The sequence below is a fragment of the Anthonomus grandis genome, chromosome 3 (genome assembly GCF_022605725.1).
Source record: "Anthonomus grandis grandis chromosome 3, icAntGran1.3, whole genome shotgun sequence".
In the NCBI taxonomy this organism is placed as follows: Eukaryota; Metazoa; Arthropoda; class Insecta; order Coleoptera; family Curculionidae; genus Anthonomus; species Anthonomus grandis.
In genome coordinates, this window is record NC_065548.1 from 4,789,990 (window position 1) to 4,814,341 (window position 24,352).

Genomic DNA, 24,352 nt, shown 5'->3' on the forward strand with positions numbered 1-24,352 from the left:
TAAAAATACGGTTAAAAAAGTATTTGATAATTTTTTTTAGTTGATAAGTTTTGTTAATTAATCGAATTTATTTATTTAAAATCTAAAAGACTTTTATGTCTGTTAAGCCAGTTTTTAATTAACTAAAATCGAAAATGTCTAAATATTATTTAATTAATTAATTTTATATAAGTTGTTTTATACTATGAATTTCTGGCCAAAATGCTGATTTTCAGTTCGCAAATATTTGTTAATTAATTCAGTTTAGATGTTTAAAGGTAGCGCTTAATTAATTAAAAATGCAGTTAAAAAATATTTAATAATAACATTTTTTTAAATGGTAAAATTTTGTTAGTTAATTAAATTCATTTGTTAAAAACATAAGAGACCATCAACTACTTTTTAAATTAATTAAGTATTGGTAGTAGGTATGAATTTAAATTCAAAACACTGATTTTCAATTAATAAAAATTTACTATTAGTATATGTTTTTCATTTAGTTAATTTTACATCCCTAAGGTAGCGTTTAATTAATTAAAGAGTACAGTTAAAAAATTAATAGTTACATTTTATGAATCATAAAAATTTGCAATTGCATAATTAATTGTATTTAGTTGCTAAAATTTTAAATAACTGTTTTGTTCTATTAAGCTGGTTTTTAATTAATTAAAATTTAAAATGCGTAATTATTATTTAATTAATTAGTTTTATATAAGTTGTTTTATACTATGAATTTCTGGCCAAAATGCTGATTTTCAGTACGTAAATATTTGTTAATTCATTCAGTTTAGATGTTTAAAGATGGCACTTAATTAGTTAAAAATGCAGTTAAAAAAATATTTAATAATGAAATTTTGTTAGTTAATTAAATTTATTTTTTAAAAACTCAAGGGACCATCTACTCAGTTTTTTTAAATAAAACAAGTATTGGTAAATTAATTAATTTTACATTTGTAGCATGAATTTACACTGATTTTCAATTAATAAAAATTTACAATTGATTCATTAATTATTGTATTTACTTGCTAAAATTCTAAATAACAGTTCTCTCTATTCAGCTGGTTTTAATTAATTAAAATTTATTTAAATAAGTATTGGCCAATTAATTAATCTAATTTATGTTACGTTTTATATATGAATTTCTCATCACAACACTGTTTTGAGTTATGTAATATTTACAAATGCTTCTTAATTAATTAAGTTTAGATGTGTAAAAGTAAGTGCTTAATTAACTTTTATTTAGTTTCATAAGAAATGTTAAAAAATCTGGTCGTATAAGAATTGATTTTTATCATTGGAGCATTGACTCTATTTTAATTAATTAACATTACAAATTGATGAAAGTTAGTTAATTTGTTAAGTTTGATAGTGTTTAACTAATTGATATAAGTCTGATATTTATTTAAAAAAAATGTGTAATCACGATTTTTTTTGTTTATCAAAATTAAAATTTTAATTAAAAGTTTCTTTCCAATTAACTTCTTGATTTCTAATACTGTTATATTTAATTAAATTTTTTATTTGTTAAATTATTATTATTCTCTTATATTAGTATAGTTTAGATATAAAAACCAGTAGCGCCACAAATGTACTTAAAAAAAAATATTTTTAAATATTGAATTTTTTTTAAATGTCTATCTACTTCCTTTTTTAATATTAATTTTTTTTAATGATTTTTCTTCAATTATTTAATGTACGATGTTTTTTAAACCTGTGAATAGAGGCAAACACATGTTACATAGAGTTTCTTGTAAAGAAACATTATAAGAAAAATTAAAAAAAACAAAATTATGCAATTAAATAATTACATCCAATCCCAGAAATATGAATTAAATACTCTTGATTTAGTTTATTACTTACACCTCTTATTCGGCACCACTGTAAATAAAATCTGTCTGTCAATTTAAATTTGAATATATTGAATAAGATCATTTTTGCCGCGCATTATTTATCGTCTACACCTTCAGTTACGTAATACGAGCTTACGTTATTACCGTCTATAAAAGATGACGTGATGAATGGTTGATCGTGTGGCTTCTGACCAACTCTTTTAACGTTATTTTTCGTGTCAAAATACACATTCCCGAAAACACTCATATTTCCACAAACGTCTCTGGAAATTCAATAAACGTAAAACCGTAGTAAATTTCATTCGGCGGTAAACACACCAGGACGTCGATAAAGTTGATTTATACGAGACGTAGTTGAAAAATTGACTTTTCGGGAAACGTTTTACGGTGTGTGAAAGATTTTTATTAAATTAAACGTTAAAAATGACCGGATCCTCCTCGATAATTTGTCAGTATTAAATTCGGTTTATTCCCAACCGTGTCTCACCGAAAAATTGAATATTAAACGCTGATTATATGGTCAAACAAAAAATTTAAAAAAAAAAAACGACTGCGGGTGGTGCGAGGCTCTTATGAGAACCTGCTCGGATTGTTTAGTAAAATGACCCCAAAAAGTGTTTATTATTTTATTAAAGCCTTGAAACCTTCAATAAAATTTTTAACTTTCTTTAAAATTTCAATGATTTCTTGTAAATTTTGAATTAAAAAGATTTCAGTTGGTGCTCATAAGAGCCTCGTAAGCGCCCCCCGTAGGGCTTCAGAAGAATTAAAAACAGCGATAAGATCAAGCGTAATATTTCAGGATTGTTAAATGGGTGAATTCAAAGAAGAATGAAAATTACCGACCGCTTGCTTGGTTGATGTTTTTCTCCTTCTTGCTCATATTTTTATTCTTTTTTACGATTGCCTCGATAAAGGATGCTTTTAAAATAGAAAGACGGATATTCTGCTTCTGTTTTTTTTAATGCAAATTTGTGACGCCACTGACATTAATAAATTATTTGCGATTATAATATTAATTCGTAAACTAAATATTACAAAGGAAAAATACCGTAAAAGTTAAACATTCTTAAGATAATGTATGGTATTGTAAGGTTTTAAATATCTTTATATAGAGGTTTACTGTATATTATATAAAATATAATAAATGAACATAGATAAAAAATTAAGACAGGCATTTTGGATTATGTCAAAAAAAATAAGTTAAGAAAGAAAAGTACAACATTAAAAACTAAACATTATGGACTGTTGAATGAACATAACCCCTTTTACAGTGAGTTAACATTAGTTATAAGTATGATATTTTAAGGAACATATCATTATGAAAAATACCCTCAACTGCCTGAAACGAATCCAAATTTCTGAAATAAATGAAAAATGGCTTCTGCTGTGGAAATTGTAAGAAATTATTATATTTCACATGCCTGGAATTGAACAGAAGTCATCAAATGCCAAACATTCGAATCAATTTGTTAATAATTCCAGACTCACTTTATGTGTCTAAGTCTTATAATTTTTAGGTAGTTCAAAGAGTACAAAAGAGTCCAACTTTTCTCTTTCTAATTCCAGGCAGTTAAACCCATTTTTTATTCCTTTCAGGCAGTTAGTGACCTTTCTCCAATCATTATTATTAATTCTAGATAATTATTTGACCATTTTTCACTTCTTCCAGGCTGTTTGAAATATTTGTCATTTTTACACACTCTTTATAATTGGAAAATGCATTAAACTGGACAGAGTTGGTGAAAAACGACTTCAAATGTCTGAAAGAAATGAGTAATTCAAATGCCCGTAATAAACCAAACATGGGTTCAAGTGCCTGGCGTATTGAAAATGACAATCGACAAATGCCAGGCAAATAAGTTCATTTGCTATGAAATCCAGGTAGTTGAAATCAAATTTCCAAGTATTCGAAGCTCCCATTTCTTATAATTTTCAGGCAGCTTTGTCTTCACACACCTTTTATGAGTGTAAAATACCTTTAGCTACCTGGAATCCGGTTCCCTGAAATGCCAACCAATGCATGGAAGAATTGAGAAATGGAATGCCTGTCATTTAGTGACTTTTATTTTTAATTCCAGGCATTTGGTAGTCAATTCCAGGCATATTTCTAAAATCTTCCAGGAAGTCGGACTCGTTCCTCATAAATTTCAGGCAGTTACTGTACATTATGTAAAATATAATTTGTGAGAACATAAAAAATAATCCAGGCATTTGGGCACAATATATAAATAAGGCATTGCATATTATTGCAAAAAAAATGAGTTTATTCTTTTACCTATTACAAAAAAAACATATTACAGCAGTGATTTTTGACTGTTTTCTGACTCATAGCCAATAAAAAATATGTTGTCTCTTATAGGCTTCTACGTAATAAAATATTTATCTCAATAGTGATTTTTTTTATGATTTCTCACTCACATGTAGTCAACAAATCTGTTTTCTTTTATAGGCTTGTAAGTAAACAAATATGTATCTCAACAGTGATTTTTCAACATTTTTTTTTCATAAAAAACACAAGAGAATTTAAATTGAGAATTGAAAATTATTTATTTTCGTCAGGTTATGGTAGCAGTAAAATTTATTTAATTCTTGCATTAAAATTACAAAAAAAAAATAAATCTTTTTTTTTTAATTTTATTGCAAGATTGATTATTTTTTCCTTAAAAGACTAAGCATCTCAACAGTGATTTTTTAAAAATATGTCTGTTATCCATTTAAAGATCAGCAGCAATGTATCCTGATACACAACAAAAAAAATATTTTTGTTATTAGGTTTAGATGCAATAAATTACAAAGAGTGATTTTCTTCAATCTTCATCTCAGGATTGTAAGTAAAAAAATATAAATCTCAACAGTGATTTAAAAAGAATCTATCTTTACGAGTAAAATATCACAGCAGTGATTTTTAATAATTACTGCCACAACTACCAAAAATACTGTTTTTTCTTATAAGTTTGAAAGTAATAAATTATTTATCTCAGTAGGTATTATTTACTTATCTGTAAAAATGGTATTTAAGATTATTTATTTACTTTAGCAGGCAGTAACATAATAAATGTTTAATTCATGGGGATTTATTTGCGAAACCTCTTCATATCTTATCCAGAAAAACAGAGAATTAACTTCTTTTTTTTATTTAGAAAAACAACACGACCCAACATTAAAGCAGTGATTTTTTTATTATTTTCTGAATCCCACCTAATAAAAATATCTGTTGTCTCTTATACGGTGGTAAAAAATCAAATATTTATCACAACAGTGATTTTTTAATGATTTTTCATTCATTCTTTTATTTTTGGTTCTCAATAAAAAAATAATTTTTTTCTTATAGACTTGTAAGTGATAACTTATTTATCTCAGCAATGATTCTTAAAAAAAAATTTTTGTGATTCAAAAAAAAGAGGAAGCAGTGATTTTTTAAAGATTTATTAGTCACAGCTAGTATAAAAAATCTGTTTTGTCTTATAAGCCTGTAAGTAATAAAATATTAATTTTACTGACTCACAACTACTAAAAAATTAATTCTTTAACTCTTTTACCCTTTAAAAAAAACGAACGAGCAGTGATTTTTTTAATTAGTTTCTCTTGTAATAATGTATATAAATAAATCTATGTAATAAAATATTTATCTCTATAGTGATTTTTAAGGTGCTGTACTCCTTAAGTAAAGTACAGTCTTTAGATTCATTCTGTAGGCTTGTAAGTAACAAATCTATAGATTTTTCAAAAATTGATCTTTTACCCATAAACCCAGCATCACAGTAGTGATATTTTCATGGTCTCTGACTCACAATAAAAGATTTATTTCAACAATGATGCTTTTTTGAGTGCAGTGACCCTTAACTGTACAATCTTCAAAATTTTTTTAAACTAGCTTGTCTTACTTAAATTGAAAAAAAAATCAATATTTTTTGGAATAAATCACCTTAAACTACTAGAAAAACAGAGATTTTAATTATTTTCTAAAAAAAAACATCTTTTAGTTCTAAAAAAACCTGTACGTTTAATAAGTAATAAATTATTTATTTCAGCGGTGATTTTTTTACTGTGTCTGACTTAATAAAAGATTTATCTCAACAGTGATTTTTTAATGATTTCTTACTTACAATAAGATATTGAGCTTAGTCATTGTGAAAAAATTGTAATCCCTAAACTATAGCAGTATAATATAATTTCAACTCTTTACCCTTAACAGAAAACAGAGATCTTTTTAAATACGACTAGGCTTCATAGCAGGCATCAATAGTCAATAAGCTTGGACGTAATAAAATATTTATCTCAACTGTGAACTTTTTCGAAAATCTATTTTACATCCATAAGAAAGCATCGTAGCAGTGATTTTTTCAAGGTTTTTGACTCATAAACGTTAAAATGATTTTTCCTTATAGGCTTTAAAGAATTAAATATTTAACTGAACAGTGATTTTTTAATGGTCTGTGATTCTCAAAAAAATGTTTGTCTCAGCAGTGATTTTTAAGGTGCAGTAACCCTTAACTATTCAGCTTTACCTTCCCAAAAAAAACGGACAATAATTTAATTTATACATAAGTTATACATAAAGTATTTATCTCAATAGTGATTTTTCAATAGTGTTTATTACTCACAACCGTTAAAAAAAATTTTTTCACGTATAGTATTGAATATCACGTGTATGTATATGCGGATATTCACAGCAATATACATTTTCAATTTTTGAGCATCACAACAGTGATTTTTTAATGATTTCTGACTCATCACAAATAAAAACGTTTTCTCTATTTGCTTTGAAAGCAGTAAGTATTAACAGTGATTTTTAACAATGCCTCTTTATATTGTCATTTTAGTTTGAGGTATATTAAAAAAACGGTCATTAAATGAGGTTTTTTTAATTATATTGAGTGAACTATCCCTGAAAAACATAATTTCCCGAAGATTCAGATAATAATTTTAAAATGAAATGATGATATGGGAAATCAGTGAAAAAGTTCAATTTTCTATATGTCCGTCTCAATATAGAATAGTAATCAAATATTTTTCGATATATTTGGTAAAATTACCTAAAAAACACAGTTCTCAGAAGATCCACGAACTAGTTAAAGAAATAACCAATAATTTTCAATACTTTAACTTCATCCTTCCTTGGTACCTTAATAAAAACCGATGTAACAACATTTTGGTCTCAATTTGGATCTCAACACAATCACCAACAGTTGCAAATCATAAAATAGGAACAAATACCTCGTCCATCCATTAATTTGACCCTAAAAAGGACCCTCAAATTCAATCACAAATTCGCTTCCAGCCTAGAAGATTAAGTAATAAAATGCATCCCAAACCAGAGACATTATGTAAATTTCCCGATAAATAATCGGTTTTTAACAACAAAAAAAAGAAGAAGATACCATATTCGCTTTCGACTCCTCCGATCCCCGGGCGCTACATTATCTAAAATTAAAGAAAAAAAAGATGTTTTCCAACCTTTTTTCAACACCTTTGTAACGATAACCCACGTATATCTCTATCTATACATAAGTAATCACGACGTCTATATTACAAAATTCGGGCGTTTGGTTTATTACCTTTCGTAGTCGTTCTTTTTTTTCGTCTTTAACCAATTTATGGAATAACAAATATGCGGGGACATTGGATAATCTAGAAATGATAGGTGATAGGCGTGGCGCACACATCTGGTAAGACGCTTGACCATTATAACCATGAGAAGAATTTCGATGGTTAGAGGTTCAGCAGCGAAGTAAAGACATTGATTCATTTAAAAATTATAGTTGCCAATAAGGAAGATGCTTGAGCATTGAGTAGATAGAGAAAGAAAGCGAGGAGAAGCACTCGAACCATCTTAGAGTACCTAGATATTATCCATTTGTATGACTAAAGGTGGATCTACGAAGTTTTCTGAGGAGTGTCAATGATTGCAAGTTAAATGACACTCAGACTAAATAAATGACTAAGATTTCAAATGATTTCTTTGATGTGCCCCAAAATGCCGACAATTTGGCCACTGCACAATATATGATTGGCAAATGTTCGCCACATCATGTATCCCAATGTAAATATCTTTTAGAATTGTTAGGTTGAAGCATCTTAGAGTTCCAGGATATTGTTCAGTTATACGGGTGAAAAAAATTTGATCAATAAGGTTGTCTGAGTATTATCAATGAAAACTTTGCAAATTAAAAGGCACTCAGAGTAAGATTTGATATGATGTCTTTGATGTGTCCTAAAAAGCCGACGATTTTGCCTCTGGACAGTGTATGATTGGCAAATATTTGCTACATCTTATGTCTCAATTTTTATGCCTTTTAGAATTGTTCGGGTAAACATTATAATTATCGGGATTAAGACTCTTACGCAGTGTTTGGCATTTGTTGATGATTCCTTGACTCTTATCTCAACCATTATTGTTACAGGATTCTTCCAAATTTTGAAATTCTATTACCATTTCTAAGTCATGGTTCCCAAACCTCCTTTATATAGAATTTTTGTACTTCGCTTTTTTAAGTCCTTACTAAGGGTAAACGTTTAATGATCTAGAATTAATAGATGATAAGCTTGGCTCATATTGCTAAGAAGATACTTAACAATCAGAGTTCTTAAAAAATGCAAATTAAACTTTTTTAGAACTATGTTGTAAATGAAACAAATCGAAGATGTTAATAATAGCCTCTTAATAGGTGAACATTTTGACTGAACCAAATATTAGCATTCTAATAGTCTAAGAAGAAAAGAAATGACGAGAAGGAGGGAAGCATTTCAATCATCTCAAAGTAACTGGATATCATCCAGTTTTAGTATAAAGCAAGAAAGTTGAACCTACGAGGATTCTGTAAAAGCATTGCAAATTAAGAGGCACTTATATTAAGAAAATTACAAAGATTCCATATTATTTCTTTGATGTGTCCTAAAAAGCCGACAATTTAGCCTCCGTATATCATAATATGATTGGCCAATGTTTGCCACATCTTAAGTCCCAAAGTTAAACAGTATGATTAGTGAGATTGAGATTCCTGTAGTAAGAAATTAAATGCAATATTTGGCAATCGTTCGTGGTCGTTTGACTCTTATCTGAACCATTACTTTCAAAGAATCCTTTAACAATTTTGAAATTTTATTAACAGTAATATGTTGTGGTACCCAAATCTTCTTTTTCTAGAACTTCCGGACACCAAACTATTGAACTATGCAATTTCTTAGAAAGTGCAAGCATTTGATGAGCCAGAACTAATAGATAATAGGCTTGGCTCATATCTCTCATAAGATGCTTAATGCTTGCTTTTTGTATTAAAAAATACTCAAGTTCTAATTTTCTCATTAGACTAAGCTTTTATATGATTTCTTTGATGTGCCTTAAAAAACCGACAACTTATCTACTGCCAACTATTTTAATGCGCAAATGTTCGCCACATTATTTGTCCCCTTTACACAACGCTTTCATAGTATGAATGGGATATACATTAAGTCAATGGGGTACTGTATTTACAATACCTGGACGATATTTGCGTTTAAATAAATGAATCTTTTACTTTTATTTGTGCTTATTTACTTAAAATTAGCTCAAATATACGAATCATTGAGGTAAATTGTGATCTTATTTAAAATGTAAGTCGACTAACATATGAAGTTATGGAATTTCATTGGTTTTTAGTTAAAAGTCCGATTCGATGAAAATAAGTATAATCCTTAAAAAATTTTAGGCTTAAACTACATTAATATGAACTCACTTTTTTGTGTGATAAAAATTACTATTATTTATCTTAAAGTAGAGTGTTACTTTAACTACCTTAACCCACAGTTTTATTGTTCTAAAGTATTATAATTGTTTAATTACAAGTGCTTTATTGGCTGAATATTAATTTGAAGTCTATTGAATTGGCTTCTATTTTCTACGAAGTCTATTAAGGACTGTCTTTGAACACTCAGACTAAGGAAATGACTAAAATTTGATAGGATTCCTTTGATGTGTCCCAAAAAGCCGACAATTTTGCTACTGCACACTCTATGATTGGCAAATGTTTGCCACGTCTTGGCTCCCAATTTAGTTACCGTTTATAATTGTTAGATTAAACAATTTGATTAGTGAGATTGATGTTTTTGTAATAAAATAAATTTTTACACAATATTTGGCAATTGTTCATGAGTGCTTGACTCTGACCTAACTTATTACTCTAAATTAAAAATCTAAGACTAAGAAAATTGTTAAGATTCTATATAATTCCTTTGATGCGCCCCAAAAAGCCGACAATTTAGTTATTGGCTATTATATGATTGGCAGATGTTCGCCACGTCTTATGTCCTAATTTGAATGCCTTTTAGAATTGTTAAGTTAAACAATATGATTAGTAGGATTGAGGCTCTTGTGAGAAAATAAATCATTAAGTAAATATTCGTGTGTGCTTCTCATTGGTCTAAATTATTACTCAGAATTAAAAATCCTTTAAAAATTTTGAAATTTTAGTAAAAGACATTCAAACTAAGGAAATGACTAAGATTTCATATAATTTCTTTGATGTGTGCCCAAAAAGCCGACAATAGCCTTTGTACAATATATGCTTGACAAATGCTCACCATTTATTATGTCTCTCTATTTAAATACCTTTTAAGATTGTAAGGTTTAAGAGTATAGTTAGTGGGATTGAGATTAAGAAAATAAATCCTTAAGTCTAAATCGGCACCCTGAATTAGGAATATTTTCAAAATTTTGAAATGTTATTACTATTAATATCTTATGCTCTCTAAATCTAATATAATGTTATGATATCAATAGCCTAAGAAGAGACGAGAAGAACCATCTTAAAGTTTCTGAAGATTGTCCAGTTATATAAGTACTGGAGAAAAGACGGATCTACCAGGTTTCCTGTAGATTGTCAATGATTGAGTAAAACATTGCAAATAAAAAGGTGCTCAGACTAAGGAAATTACTAAAATTTCATACGATTTCTATGATGTGTCCCAAAAAGCCGACAATTTAGCCTCTGCATTCTATATCGTCGGCAAATGTTTGCCAAGTCGTGTGTCTCAATTTAGATACCTTTAAGAATTGTTAAGGTAAAAATTATTATTAGTAAGATAGAGGTGTCCATAAGAAATTAAATCCGTATGCAATGTTTGGCAAAATTGCTCTGCTTGTCTATGAAAAATCTTTGAACAAATGTTAAAATTTCAATAGCCCAACAAGAAAATAAGTGACAAGAGGAAAGAAAGCCATTTCAGAGTACTTGGATAGTCTTACTTTAACAACCTTATACCACAATTTTATTGTTCCAAAGTATTATAATTGTTAAATTACAAGTGCTTTATTGGCTGAAAATTAATTTGAAGTCTATTGAATTGGCTTGTATTTTCTACGAGGTCTATCAAGGACTGTCTTTGAACACTCAGACTAAGGAAATGACTAAAATTTCATATGATTTCTTTGATGTGTCCCAAAAAGCCGACAATTTAGCTACTGCACACTCTATGATTGGCAAATGTTTGCCACGTCTTGTGTCCCCATTTTAAATACCTTTTATAATCGTTTTTGAATTAAACAATTTAATTAGTGAGATTAATGTTCCTGTAATAAAATAAATTTTGACACAATATTTGGCAATTGTTCATGAGTGCTTGACTCTGACCTAACTTATTACTCTAAATTAAAAATCTAAGACTAAGAAAATTGTTAAGATTCTATATAATTCCTTTGATGCGCCCCAAAAAGCCGACAATTTAGTTATTGGCTATTATATGATTGGCAGATGTTCGCCACGTCTTATGTCCTAATTTAAATGCCTTTTAGAATTGTTAAGTTAAACAATATGATTAGTAGGATTGAGGCTCTTGTGAGAAAATAAATCATTAAGTAAATATTCGTGTGTGCTTCTCATTGGTCTAAATTATCACTTAGAATTAAAAATCCTTTAAAAAATTTGAAATTTTAGTAAAAGACATTCAGACTAAGGAAATGACTAAGATTTCATATGATTTCTTTGATGTGTGCCCAAAAAGCCGACAATAGCCTTTGTACAATATATGCTTGACAAATGCTCACCATTTATTATGTCTCTCTATTTAAATACCTTTTAAGATTGTAAGGTTTAAGAGTATAGTTAGTGGGATTGAGATTAAGAAAATAAATCCTTAAGTCTAAATCGTCACCCTGAATTAGGAATATTTTCAAAATTTTGAAATTTTATTACTATTAATATCTTATGCTCTCTAAATCTAATATAATGTTATGATATCAATAGCCTAAGAAGAGACGAGAAGAACCATCTTAAAGTTTCTGAAGATTGTCCAGTTATATAAGTACTGGAGGAAAGACGGATCTACCAGGTTTCCTGTAGATTGTCAATGATTGAGTAAAACATTGCAAATAAAAAGGTGCTCAGACTAAGGAAATTACTAAAATTTCATACGATTTCTATGACGTGTCTCAAAAAGCCGACAATTTAGCCTCTCCACACTATATCGTCGGCAAATGTTTGCCAAGTCGTGTGTCTCAATAGATACCTTTTAGATGAATAATATGATTAGTAGGATTGAGGTGCCTATGAGAAATTAAATCCGTACGCAATGTTTGGCAATAGTGCATCCTTTATGAAAGATCTCTAAAGAAATATTAAAATTTTAATAGCCCAACAAGAAAATAAGAGACAAGAGGAAAGAATGCCATCTCAGAGTACCTGGTTATTGTCTAGTGATATAAGTAAGGGAGAATAGGTGGACTTACAAGGTTCTCTGAGGATTGTCAATGATTTAGTAAAAACATCAGAAAATAAAAAGGCACCCAAACTAAGAAAATGACTAAGATTTCATATGATTTCTTTGATGTGTCTCAAAAAGCCGACAATTTAGCGTCTGCACACTATATCATCGGCAAATGTTCGCCAAGTGGTGTGCCTCAATTTAGATACCTTTTAGAATTGTTAGGGTAAATAATATGATTAGGTTCCTGTAAGATAATAAATCTTTAAGGAATGTTTGGCAATTGTTTGTGGGTGCTTGACTCTAATTTAAATCAGGAATCTTTTAAAAATTTGAAATAATAGATAGTAGGCTTGGCTTATATCTTAACAATGACACTCCTGTCAGAAGGTTTTTTGATAATTCACCAAATATTTTTTCTAATTCTTCTCTATCTGATTCTTAGTTTCTGTATTCTGAAGTTCTTAGTTCGTGTTAAAGCTTCAACTGTTGATCTTCCCCCTCTTTTACTTATATAATATTTTATTCCTCTTCTTGTCTTCCTTGTCCTTGACTCTCTTTTTCTTGTGCCTTCTTCTTACATCTTTTTTGCTCTTTATTTTGTTGCTGTCTCATTTTTCTTAACGTTTCTTGGTACGGCCCCTCTTCTGGACTTTTGATGAATGATATGACTGAGACAGACACTTGATGGACCCTATTAAAACGAAGAGAGAACCCAAACAATACATTTATCACGAAAATAAATGCCTCAATAAAAGTAGCAATAAAATCCTTTATACCACCTCGGGGCCGCATTACTATACGTGATGCGTGTTATTTGAACTCACAAGTAAAACAGGTATAATATAGTTGAACCTGTTCCCGATTTGAAATTGATTAAGTCGACAGTAAATAATAATTGTGAAGATCGAAAATCTATTACGGTCCGCTGAAGATTCATTCTTCATAACTTTTAAAGTTTTGAAGAATTTCCTATGTGGGCGGACGCGACGCACGTCGTTATCGATCGATTAAATTATTATTATTATTATTAGTATATTGGAACCTGGTTTCTTGGGTTCCGCATACCTTGAAAGAAAATGTTAAAACTTTAAGAAATAATTTATCGTTTAACTGAAATTGTCAATATCAGTATCGAGTGTCCATGTTCAACCTTGGTTGTGCACACGCCACCGATTAAAGTGAAGAAAAAAAATACGATTTTTAAATAATGTGGGTTAAGCATGGCGTATAAACAATGATCTCCACCGTGTTTCTTGTAAACGACAACAAATCTCCGAACCTTGAGATGTGAATTGCGATTGCTTGTTGAACATAAGTTGTGTCGGATAGAGAGAATACCAATTGCAGAAAATTCTAAAAAAATAAGGTGTGCGATTATCGGACTAAATGCAGACAAAGTAACCATAGATGATCCGAGAGATACCGTGGTAAGAGAGAAAACTAAGAAACATGGTGACGAACTAGACAAGACACAGAAGAAGTTAAAGAATGAGCCAGATTATGAGAAAAATACAATAGAAGAATAGTAATGATAAATATGAAAAAGCTCCCTATAATACAAATTAAACACAATTAAACTAAGACACAAGAAGATCAAGTGAAGAAGATGACGTGAAGTGAAATAGAATCAATTATAGACTAGAAGAATCAATTATTCCAGCTAGTGCTGGTAGCAACGATCAAAGAAATAATTATTCTAGAATAAGAAATTATTAATGTGCTTCTAATTGAGGGTGTACACGCAAATATGAATTAATTCAATCAATTTAATAGATCTTTGGAACTGAAGTGGTTCAAAGAACTCTTGTTTCCAAAAAAAATAACCATTTTGATATAAAACAAATCGAAAATGTTAATCACAAAGCCTCTGAGTTACTAAAAATTATCCTAACACGACTTGTTTCTAATTGTCTATTGAAGATCTCTTAATAAAATGTCCGTAGTGGATAAATTATGATGACTTATTGATGTAAATCAAGAAATATTGAAAATAAGCGAGAAGGAAGAACTCTGATAAAGCAAATGTTAAGATTCCCATAGCAAAAGAATAAAAGAAGCATTTGAACCATCTCAGATTACCTGAACTGATAAAAAACTGGACTTACCAAGTTTATTGTGGATTTCCTAATGATTGAGTGACAAAACTGCAAGTTGAATAGTACTCAGACTAAGATTCCATATATTTCCTTTGATGTGTGGTCAAAAAGCCGACAATTTAGTCACTGACTAGTTAGACACTGAGATTCTTTCTAGAATTGCTAAATTGAACTAGTGGGATCGGAAATCTTGTAAGAAAAAAAAATCTGCATGCATTGTTTGATAGTTGTTCTTTTCATGGGTGCTTGAGTCACATCTGAGTTAAGAACCTCGTTAAAATCTTGAAATTTTATTATAAAATTAATGAGGTTAATTCAGATTCCTTTCAGAAGAAACTAGTGGCTCATATTCACTAGGTTGCCATTGCACATCATGTTTGGCAAATGTTTGCCATGCCACTTATCTATTATGTCATTATTTTAGTGATTTTAAGCAAGAGTGATTTAAGCAAAATTTTAATTACTATTTGATCATTATGCTTTCCAAAAGCTCCATATAGATGATTTTCCAATATCCGAGTTTAAACTCTTAATAATTTTTATTCATCGAATACCCCATTTGATTGGAGTTGTGTTGAAAAAAATTTTTTATATCTTCTTTATATTACAATCGCCATATTACACAAATTGTTGTCATTAGTTAGGGTTTACTTGTCAAGTATGCGCACTCTATTTGACGAATGTTTGTCATCTTATGCAAACATCTTTTGCCTATGGTTTGCCAATTTTGAAATTTAAAAAAAAATATCTAATGAAGTAAAATTGCTAAATATTTGCTTTACTAGATTTTTTGAGAAAAAAAAATCACAAAAAAATTTAATTTAAACAATATGATTAATGGAATTAAAAATCAGGTAAAATCATCATTTTAATACAACGTAAGTATATACCGAATAATGCGTACCATGTTTGGCAATGGTTCGCCATGTTACTTATCCACGAGTTCTTGATTCTCAAAATATTGAAATTGTTAAAATTTGACGAGTATTTCTTTGTTATGCTTGACAAATTTTCCTATATGATTTCTTGCCTCAAGGTGCGAATTGTGTTCAAAAGACATTTTTTAAGACATATTACTGTTTGTCATAATTGGCAATTGTTCGCTATACATGCAGTAGTATACAAACAAGTTTGCCAATGCAAGCTACATTTAGCAATTGTTCGTCATGCAACTTGTCCATTGCTCCAGTGATCTAAATTATCATTTAAAAACTATATAAATTTGCACCATTGCTTGTCATATTTCGTAAATGTTCGTTCTCTTTCACAAATGCCTCCTATATAAAATTGCCAATGGTTGTTTGCCTCACAAGATCCCAACCAAGTTGCTATTACTTGCTATAACTGGCAAATATTCACTACAATAAACTACTATAAGTTTTCTCGAAAAAGTATGAACCAGAAGCTGTTAAGCTTAAATTCCTTTAAGAAGCGTTAATTTAAACAATATGATGAATAAGGGTAATGATTCTTTATTAAATTGATTATTTAATTAAAATATAAGCATAAAACGGAAAATGTTGGAAAGTCACTGCTAGGATTTGATTTTAACTTTTATATTGCTACTGTATGTCATGCTATCAAAGGACCATATCGCTTTAAGGAATCGTGTAATAAAATTAATTTTTACAGAATCTTGTTCGACTTCAAATTTATATATCTTTAGTTTTGTGTGGTTTAGAACTTTAGTAGCTATATCAAAATTGTAAAGCGAATCATTGGTAATAAAACAACATTTATTTCATGCTTGTAGCTTATGCAGATCAAAAGTTATTCACCAAAAAGTTCGTCGTCGACCTGCAAAGAATTTGAATATCATTTACTTGTTATGCTTGCCATACTTCCTAATGTATTGAAATTAAAATTGAAATATAAGAGGAGTTAGTAAAATAAAATATTTACGTCTGCACCATTGCTTGCCATAGTTGGCAATCATTCGCCATACTACTCAAAGTCTGGTTGATTAGCTACTTGGATTCTAGTTTGCGTTTATTTAATAGTTTTTTAAATTTGGTAGACAAATTTGGCAAATATTTGTCATAATATGCAAATACCTTATACACAGTTGCAAAAAGACAAAACTGCATGTTGAAAAGCATTAAGATTCCACGTTTCTTTTGATGTGACCCCAAAAGCCGACAATTTAATTACTGCATACAATATGTTTGGCAACTATTCACCACCTCTTGTGACCTAATTGAGATTTATTTTAGTTATGTTAAAACAATTTGATTAGTGGGATTAAAAACCAGCATACAATGTTTGATAATTATTTATCCCTTCAAAATTTTAAAATTTTATTTGGAGGAATGATTTATTAAGAGGCTTCATTCAGATTCCTTTCAAAACTTAGAAAGTCATATTGATTAGTTTGCTTACTGCACGTCATTTTTGGCAATTGTTCGGCCAATCATCATTTAAATACATTGTAAGCACATATTGATAATTTTTACATACTACGCAAATACCTCTTATACACACTTAACTATTGTTGTCTAATTGATGGAATCCCTTTTCAAATTCCTTTTAGATTTCAGTAGGATAATTTGCCTATAGTTTGCCACTGCATGCCATGCTATTAAACGTATCAAACCTCTTTAAGGAATCGTGTCATAAAAATGATTTTTATAGAGTCCTGTAGATTATTAATTAGGCTTTTTCAGTTAGGATGGTCACTTCCAAAGGAGTTTAAGGCAAACGGGTACCACTGAGGTACATTTGACTTAAATCCTATATATCTTTAGGTCTGTTGGATTTAGAACTTTAGTAGTTTCATCAAAATTATAAAGCAAATCATTGGTAATAAAAGAAAATTTATTTCATGCCTCCAGCTTATGTAGATCAAAAGTTATTCACCGAAACGTGCGTGGTTGACCTGCAAAGAATTGCCATGCAGTGGTCTATGTTTTTCAGGATTGTTATATTTTACTACCGTTGGCAAATATTTGCCATAATATGCAAACGCCTCGTATACAGTTGCAGAAAGACGAAACTGCTAATTGAAAAGCACTAAGAATCCACGTTTCTTTTGATGTGCCTTCAAAAAGCCGACAATTTGCTACATACAATATGTTTGGCAACTAATCCTAATTTCAAGGATCATTTAAATACACTTCTAAAGGAGTTTAAGGCCCTTGTGTACCACTGAGGCATATTTGACTTAAATCCTATTTATTTTTAGTTCCGTTGGCTTTAGAACTTTAGTAGTTAGGTATATCAAAATTGTGAAGCGAATCATTGGTAATAAAAGAATATTTATTTCATGCTTCTGGCTTATGTAGATCAAAAGTTATTCACCGAAAAGTGCGTGGGTGAAGAATTGCCATGCAGTAGTCCAAGTTTTCAGGACTGTGGTATTTTAATAGCATTTACTACTCAAAGTCTTGGTTGATCACCTCCAATTGGAACCCAATTTGCATTTCTTTTATAATTTTTAAAGTTTCGTGGACAAGTTTGGCAAAATTTGTCATAATATGCAAATGCCTCATTCACAGTTGCGGAAAAGCAAAACTGCAACTTGAAAAGCACTAAGAATCCATGTTTCTTTTGATGTGACCCAAAAGCCGACAATTTAATTACTGCATACAGGTTTGGCAACTATTTACCTCGTTTTGTGGCCTAATTTAGATATCTTCTAGTTATGTTAAGCAAAGAGTCTTGTAGATGACCCTAAATTTGCCATGATTGTCAATTATTCGCCATACAACTGTTCGGTTGATATGCTAATGAGAGCCCAATTTTAGAATTTACAAAGTTTGAGTGACAAATTTGATTTTGTCATGCTACGCAAGCCACTTATATACAGTTGCAGACTTATTATAAGTGGCAAACATTCGTTTCATTTTTATCGATAAAAAATTAACATATGCACACACACTAAAATGATTTGTCGTAATAAGAAGAAATCCTACTTGTAATCAGGCATCTCTCAAAATTTAAATAATATAACTCAAAGTATTGGTTGATCAGCTGTAGTTGGAACCCAATATGCATTTCTTTTATAATTATTAAAGTTTTGTGGACAAGTTTGACAAAATTTGTTATAATATGCAAATACCTCATTCACAGTTGCAGAAAAGCAAAACTGCAACTTGAAAAGCACTAAGAATCCATGTTTCCTTTGATGTGCCTTCAAAAAGCCGACAATTTAATTACTGCATACAGGTTTGGCAACTATTTACCACGTTTTGTGGCCTAATTTAAATATCTTCTAGTTATGTTAAGTAAGCAAAGAGTCTTGTAGATGACCAATTAGCCTTGAATTTCAGTTAGAATGGTCATGGCTGTAAATTCACTCGTAAACGAGTTTAAGGCACTCTTGTACCACTGAGGCACATTTGACTTAAATCCTCTTTATTTTTAGTTCAAAAAGTTCGTGGTAGACCTGCAAAGAATTGCCATGCAGTGGTCCAAGCATACCTCCTAATATATTTAGTTAAAATTCATTTTAAAATTAAAATATGAAGAGAATTGGTAAAATAAAATATATAAATTTGCCATGATTGACAATTATTCGCCATACTACTATCCGGTTAAAATGCTAATGAGAGCCTAATTTTAAAATTTAAAAAGTTTGATTGACAAACGTTTGTCATGCTACGCAAGCCTCTTATATAAAGTTGCAGAATTGTCATAAGTGGCAAACGTTCGCTTCATTTTTATCGATAAAAAATGAACATATGCACACATACTAAAATGATTTGTATAAGAAGAAATCCTACTTGTAATCAGGCATCTCTCAAAATTTAAATAATATAACTCAAAGTATTGGTTGATCAGCTGTAGTTGGAACCCAATATGCATTTCTTTTATAATTTTTAAAGTTTCGTGGACAAGTTTGGCAAAATTTGTTATAATATGCAAATACCTCATTCACAGTTGCAGAAAAGCAAAACTGCAACTTGAAAAGCACTAAGAATCCATGTTTCCTTTGATGTGCCTTCAAAAAGCCGACAATTTAATTACTGCATACAGGTTTGGCAACTATTTACCACGTTTTGTGGCCTAATTTAAATATCTTCTAGTTATGTTAAACAAAGAGTCTTGTAGATGACCCATTAGGTTTCAATTTCAGTTAGGATTGTCATGGCTGTAAATTCACTCGTAAACGAGTTTAAGGCACTCTTGTACCTCTGAGGCACATTTGACTTAAATCCTATATATCTTTAGTTTTGTGTGGTTTAGAACTAGTAGTTATATGAAAAATTGTAAAGCGACTCACTGGTAATAAAATAACATTAATTTCATGGTTCTAGCTCATGTAGATTAAAAGTTATTCATCAAAAAGTTCGTGGTCGACCTGCAAAGATTGCCATGCAGTGGTCCAAGCATACCTCCTAATATATTTAGTTAAAATTCATTTTAAAATTAAAATATGAAGAGAATTGGTAAAATAAAATATAGAAATTTGCCATGATTGACAATTATTCGCCATACTATTGTCCGGTTGATATGCTAATGAGAGCCCAATTTTAGAATGTAAAAAGTTTGATTGACAAATGTTTGTCATGTTACGCAAGCCCCTTATATACAGTTGCAGAATTATCATAAATGGCAAACGTTCGCTTCACTTTTATCGATAAATAATAAACATATGCACACACACTAAAATGATTTGTCGTAATAAGAAGAAATCCTACTTGTAATCAGGCATCTCTCAAAATTTAAATAATATAACTCAAAGTATTGGTTGATCAGCTGTAGTTGGAACCCAATATGCATTTCTTTTATCATTTTTAAAGTTTCGTGAACAAATTTGGCAAATATTTGTAATAATATGCAAGTGGCTCATACACACTTGCAGAAAGACAAAACTGCAACTTGAAAAACACTAAGAATCCATGTTTCCTTTGATGTGTCCTAAGAAGCCGACAATTTAATTACTAAATACATGTTTGGCAACTATTTACCAAGTTTTGTGGCTTATTTAGATATCTTCTAGTTATGTTAAGTAAGGAAAGAGTCTTGTAATTAGCCTTGAATTTCAGTTTTGATGGTCATGGCTGTAAATTCACTAGTAAAGTACTTTAAGGCACTCTTGTACCTCTGAGGCACATTTGACTCAAATCCTATATATCTTTAATTTTGTGTGGCTTAGAACTAGTAGTTATATGAAAAATTGTAAAGCGACTCATTGATAATAAAACAACATTTATTTGATGGTTATAGCTCATGTAGATCAAAAGTTATTCATCAAAAAGATCGTGGTGGACCTGCAAAGAATTGCCATGCAGTGGTCCAAGTTTTCAGGAGTGTGGTATTTTAATATCATTTACTTGTTATGCTTTCCATACCTCCTTATATATTTAGTTCAAATTCGTTTTAAAATTAAAGTATAAAGAGAATAAAATATATAAATTTGCACCATTGCTTGCCATAATTGTCAATTATTCGCCATACTACTGTCCGGTTAATATGCTAATGAGAGCCTAATTTTAAAATTTAAAAAGTTTGATTGACAAATGTTTGTCATGCTACGCAAGCCCCTTATATAAAGTTGCAGAATTATCATAAGTGGCAAACGTTCGCTTTATTTTAATTGATAAAAAATGAACATATGCACACATACTAAAATGATTTGTCGTAATAAGAAGAAATCCGTGCGGTCGGTATAGAACACGTCTGACGTACGGTAGTTGCCGGCACGGATAATTTACTTTTACTTCGACAAATAATGATAATAATAACGAGGCGAATCGGTCGATTTCTCGATATCAAAAGCCCTCGACGGGGTGTCCACTTCACGTCAATAACCACTACATTTATTACCGTTCACGTTATACGCGCCTCCTCGCCGACCGGATTTCGGTACGATTGACTTTACCAGAGACGTACACGAGTTTCAATTTTTTTTTTCATATCACGAAGCAGTTTATGCCCTATTGTTGGCAAATACCCTATTTCGACCCTTGTTGAAATTTGTTATTTTTTTTTCAGACGCTTTGGTTGGAGTCCATTGCACCCATGGACTAAACAGGACCGGCTACTTTATTTGCAGATATTTGGTCGATAGGCTCAAGTTCGAGCCTCAGGAGGCCATAAACCGTAAGTCCTAAATTTTTTTTGAAACCTTTAGACCTTCATAGGTATTTTCTAGGGTTCAATCAAGCTAGGGGCCACGATATAGAAAGAGAAACCCTCCTCACCGACATCAAACTGAAAAAACGACCCAAAGCAAATAATTTTTTGCCTCCGGTAACACCGTTGCCTCCTCAAAACAACTACAGATCCCCACTGGAGAATGACTTATATGATGAGGATTACAATGATCGCTACAATAGAAGAAGAAATGACAATAGGTGGCATAGAAATGGACGTAATTCAAGGCCTACTAGGAGCGACTTGGACACCAACTGGCGAAACAGAGATGGAGAGAATTCACGTGAGAGCGACAGAAGGTGGAACAGGAGCAAGCATAGAAGACCAAGAGACAGAAGTCCAATTGATAAAGTTTCTTGACGTTTGATGGTTGTAATATGGTGGAAATAAATTGTAATTGTGACGCATTTTTTGTTGTTCTTGGACCACCCCGTATTATCTTATAAATATTCAACAAATCCGTCGCGTACAAGCACAGAAAATGTTAATTTTTTTACAGACTTAAATGCTCGAAAACCGATTTCTAACAATGGCTTATTGTTCACGCTTGTTATGTTTTAGGTACAAGGATAGGGATGGGCGTCAGACGCCCTATTTTTTTTTAATTTGGAAAAAAATTGTTTGAGAAGTTCTCAAAAGTATAAAAGTGGCGCCAATAATAATAATAATAATGCGTTTTTAAAATATCAAGGAAAGCGAGTTAATCCGGTTATTACTTAGATTAAGCCGGCTAATCTTTGATATGAGGGACTTTCCCCCTTTGGCAAATTATACTTTACTGATATACTATGAGAATAAAAGATTAGCTTAATATTAGACTGGAAAAAGCCCTGAGAGTTCGAAACTACTATTATTTCGGGTCTTAAGTTATTAAAGAATTAGCAATTTTGCATTAGTGTCAATTTTCATTGTTATAACCCTTTAGCAGTAGTCTGATGAATCATAAGAAATGGTAATGGTCATTTTATTGTAATAAGCGAGAAAAAATTGATTTTTAGAGGATAGTTTAGGAATGTAGAAAATATGTGGAAAAGTTCTGTTTTAATTTGTATACTTCCATCTCTGTCTGAGGTATGGACATAAAATGAGAGTTTTTTATATGATTTTGAATAAATTAAACATTAGAACAGTACCAGATGATCAATTTCCTCAAATTTTGAAATGATCTTAATTGTAATATAAAATTGACAACGGGATTTTTCAAACAGGTAAACAACGTTTATTTTTTTATCCCTATCTCTATCTAGTATATCTTAAAGAATTGCAATAAAATCCTGTTGTCTCACTCACATTTGGTAAATTATGCTAGAAAAAAACAATTGCGAAAAAATCCAGAGGGTAATTTGAAAATTAAAATGAGATGTTTAAAAGAACATAATGGAAGTTATCTGAAATTGTCGAAACAGGGTTACATGATTTCCAAGAACTTAAAGAAAAAAAGTTTTGATGCATGGATGTTAGTGTTTTTTCTTATTCGGAGGTTGGGAACATCCCAAAGAAACTTTTACAGCAAAAATGAAGCAAATCTGAGACCTACAAGTAGAGTTATGACAAAAATATCTGAAATTGTCGCTCGTCATGGACAAGGTTACACGGTTTCCCAAAACTTCAATAAAAAAGTTTCTGATTCATGGATTTTAGTGTTTTTTGTTATTGGGAGTTATAGATTATTCCAAAGAAATTGCTACAGCAAAAATGAACCAAATCTGAGCCTTAGAAGTAGAGTTATGACGATAGTTACCTGAAATTATCGCTTTTCTTGGACAGAGTTATATGGATTCAAAAAACTAAAATAAAAAAAATTCTGATGAATGGATTTTAGTGTTTCTTTATTAAAAGGTTAAAAACATTCCAAAGAAACTTTTACAGCAAAAATGACGCAAATCTGAGACCTACAAGTGGAGTTATGACAATAATTATCTGAAATTGTCGCTTCTGTTGGACAGGGTTATATTGTTTTCAAAAACTTGGTTTAAAAAAGTTTTAATGCATGGATTTTAGTATTTTTTTTTATTGGAAAGTTAAGAACATCCCAAAGAAAATTTTACAGCAAAAATGAACCAAATCTGAGCCTTAGAAGTGGAGTTATGACGGTAGTTATCTGAAATTATCGCTTCTCCTGGACAGAGTTGTATGGTTTCAAAAAACTTAAATAAAAAAGATTCTAATAAATGGATTTTAGTGTTTTCTTTATTAGAAGGTTTAAAATATTCCAAAGAAACTTTTACAGCAAAAATGAAGCAAATCAGAGACCTAGAAATGGAGTTATGACAAAAATTATCTGAAATTGTCGCTCGTCATGGACACGGTTTCCCAAAACTTCAATAAAAAAGTTTCTGATTCATGGATTTTAGTGTTTTTTGTTATTGGGAGTTATAGATTATTCCAGAGAAATTGGTACAGCAAAAATGAACCAAATCTGAGCCTTAGAAATGGAGTTATGACGATAGTTATCTGAAATTATCGCTTCTCTTGGACAGAGTTGTATGGTTTCAAAAAACTTAAATAAAAAAAATTCTGATGAATGGATTTTAGTGTTTCTTTGTTAAAAGGTGTAAAATATTTCAAAGAAACCTTTACGGCAAAAATGAAGCAAATCTGAGACCTACAAGTGGAGTTATGTCAAAAATTATCTGAAATTGTCGC

General features: G+C 30.3%; 1 protein-coding gene across 2 annotated transcripts in view; it reads left to right on the plus strand.

Annotated features, from left to right (window-relative positions):
* Window positions 1-22,113, plus strand: part of LOC126734694 (RNA/RNP complex-1-interacting phosphatase) — a 115,089-nt gene extending 92,976 nt beyond the window's left edge. For both annotated transcript variants that reach the window (XM_050438403.1, XM_050438404.1), the window contains 2 exons: window positions 21,545-21,652; window positions 21,705-22,113. In XM_050438403.1, coding sequence (XP_050294360.1) covers window positions 21,545-21,652; window positions 21,705-22,066 — 470 coding nt within the window. In that variant the 3' untranslated portion in view covers window positions 22,067-22,113. The remainder of the gene's footprint in view (window positions 1-21,544; window positions 21,653-21,704) is intronic.
* Window positions 22,114-24,352: the final 2,239 nt, after the last annotated feature.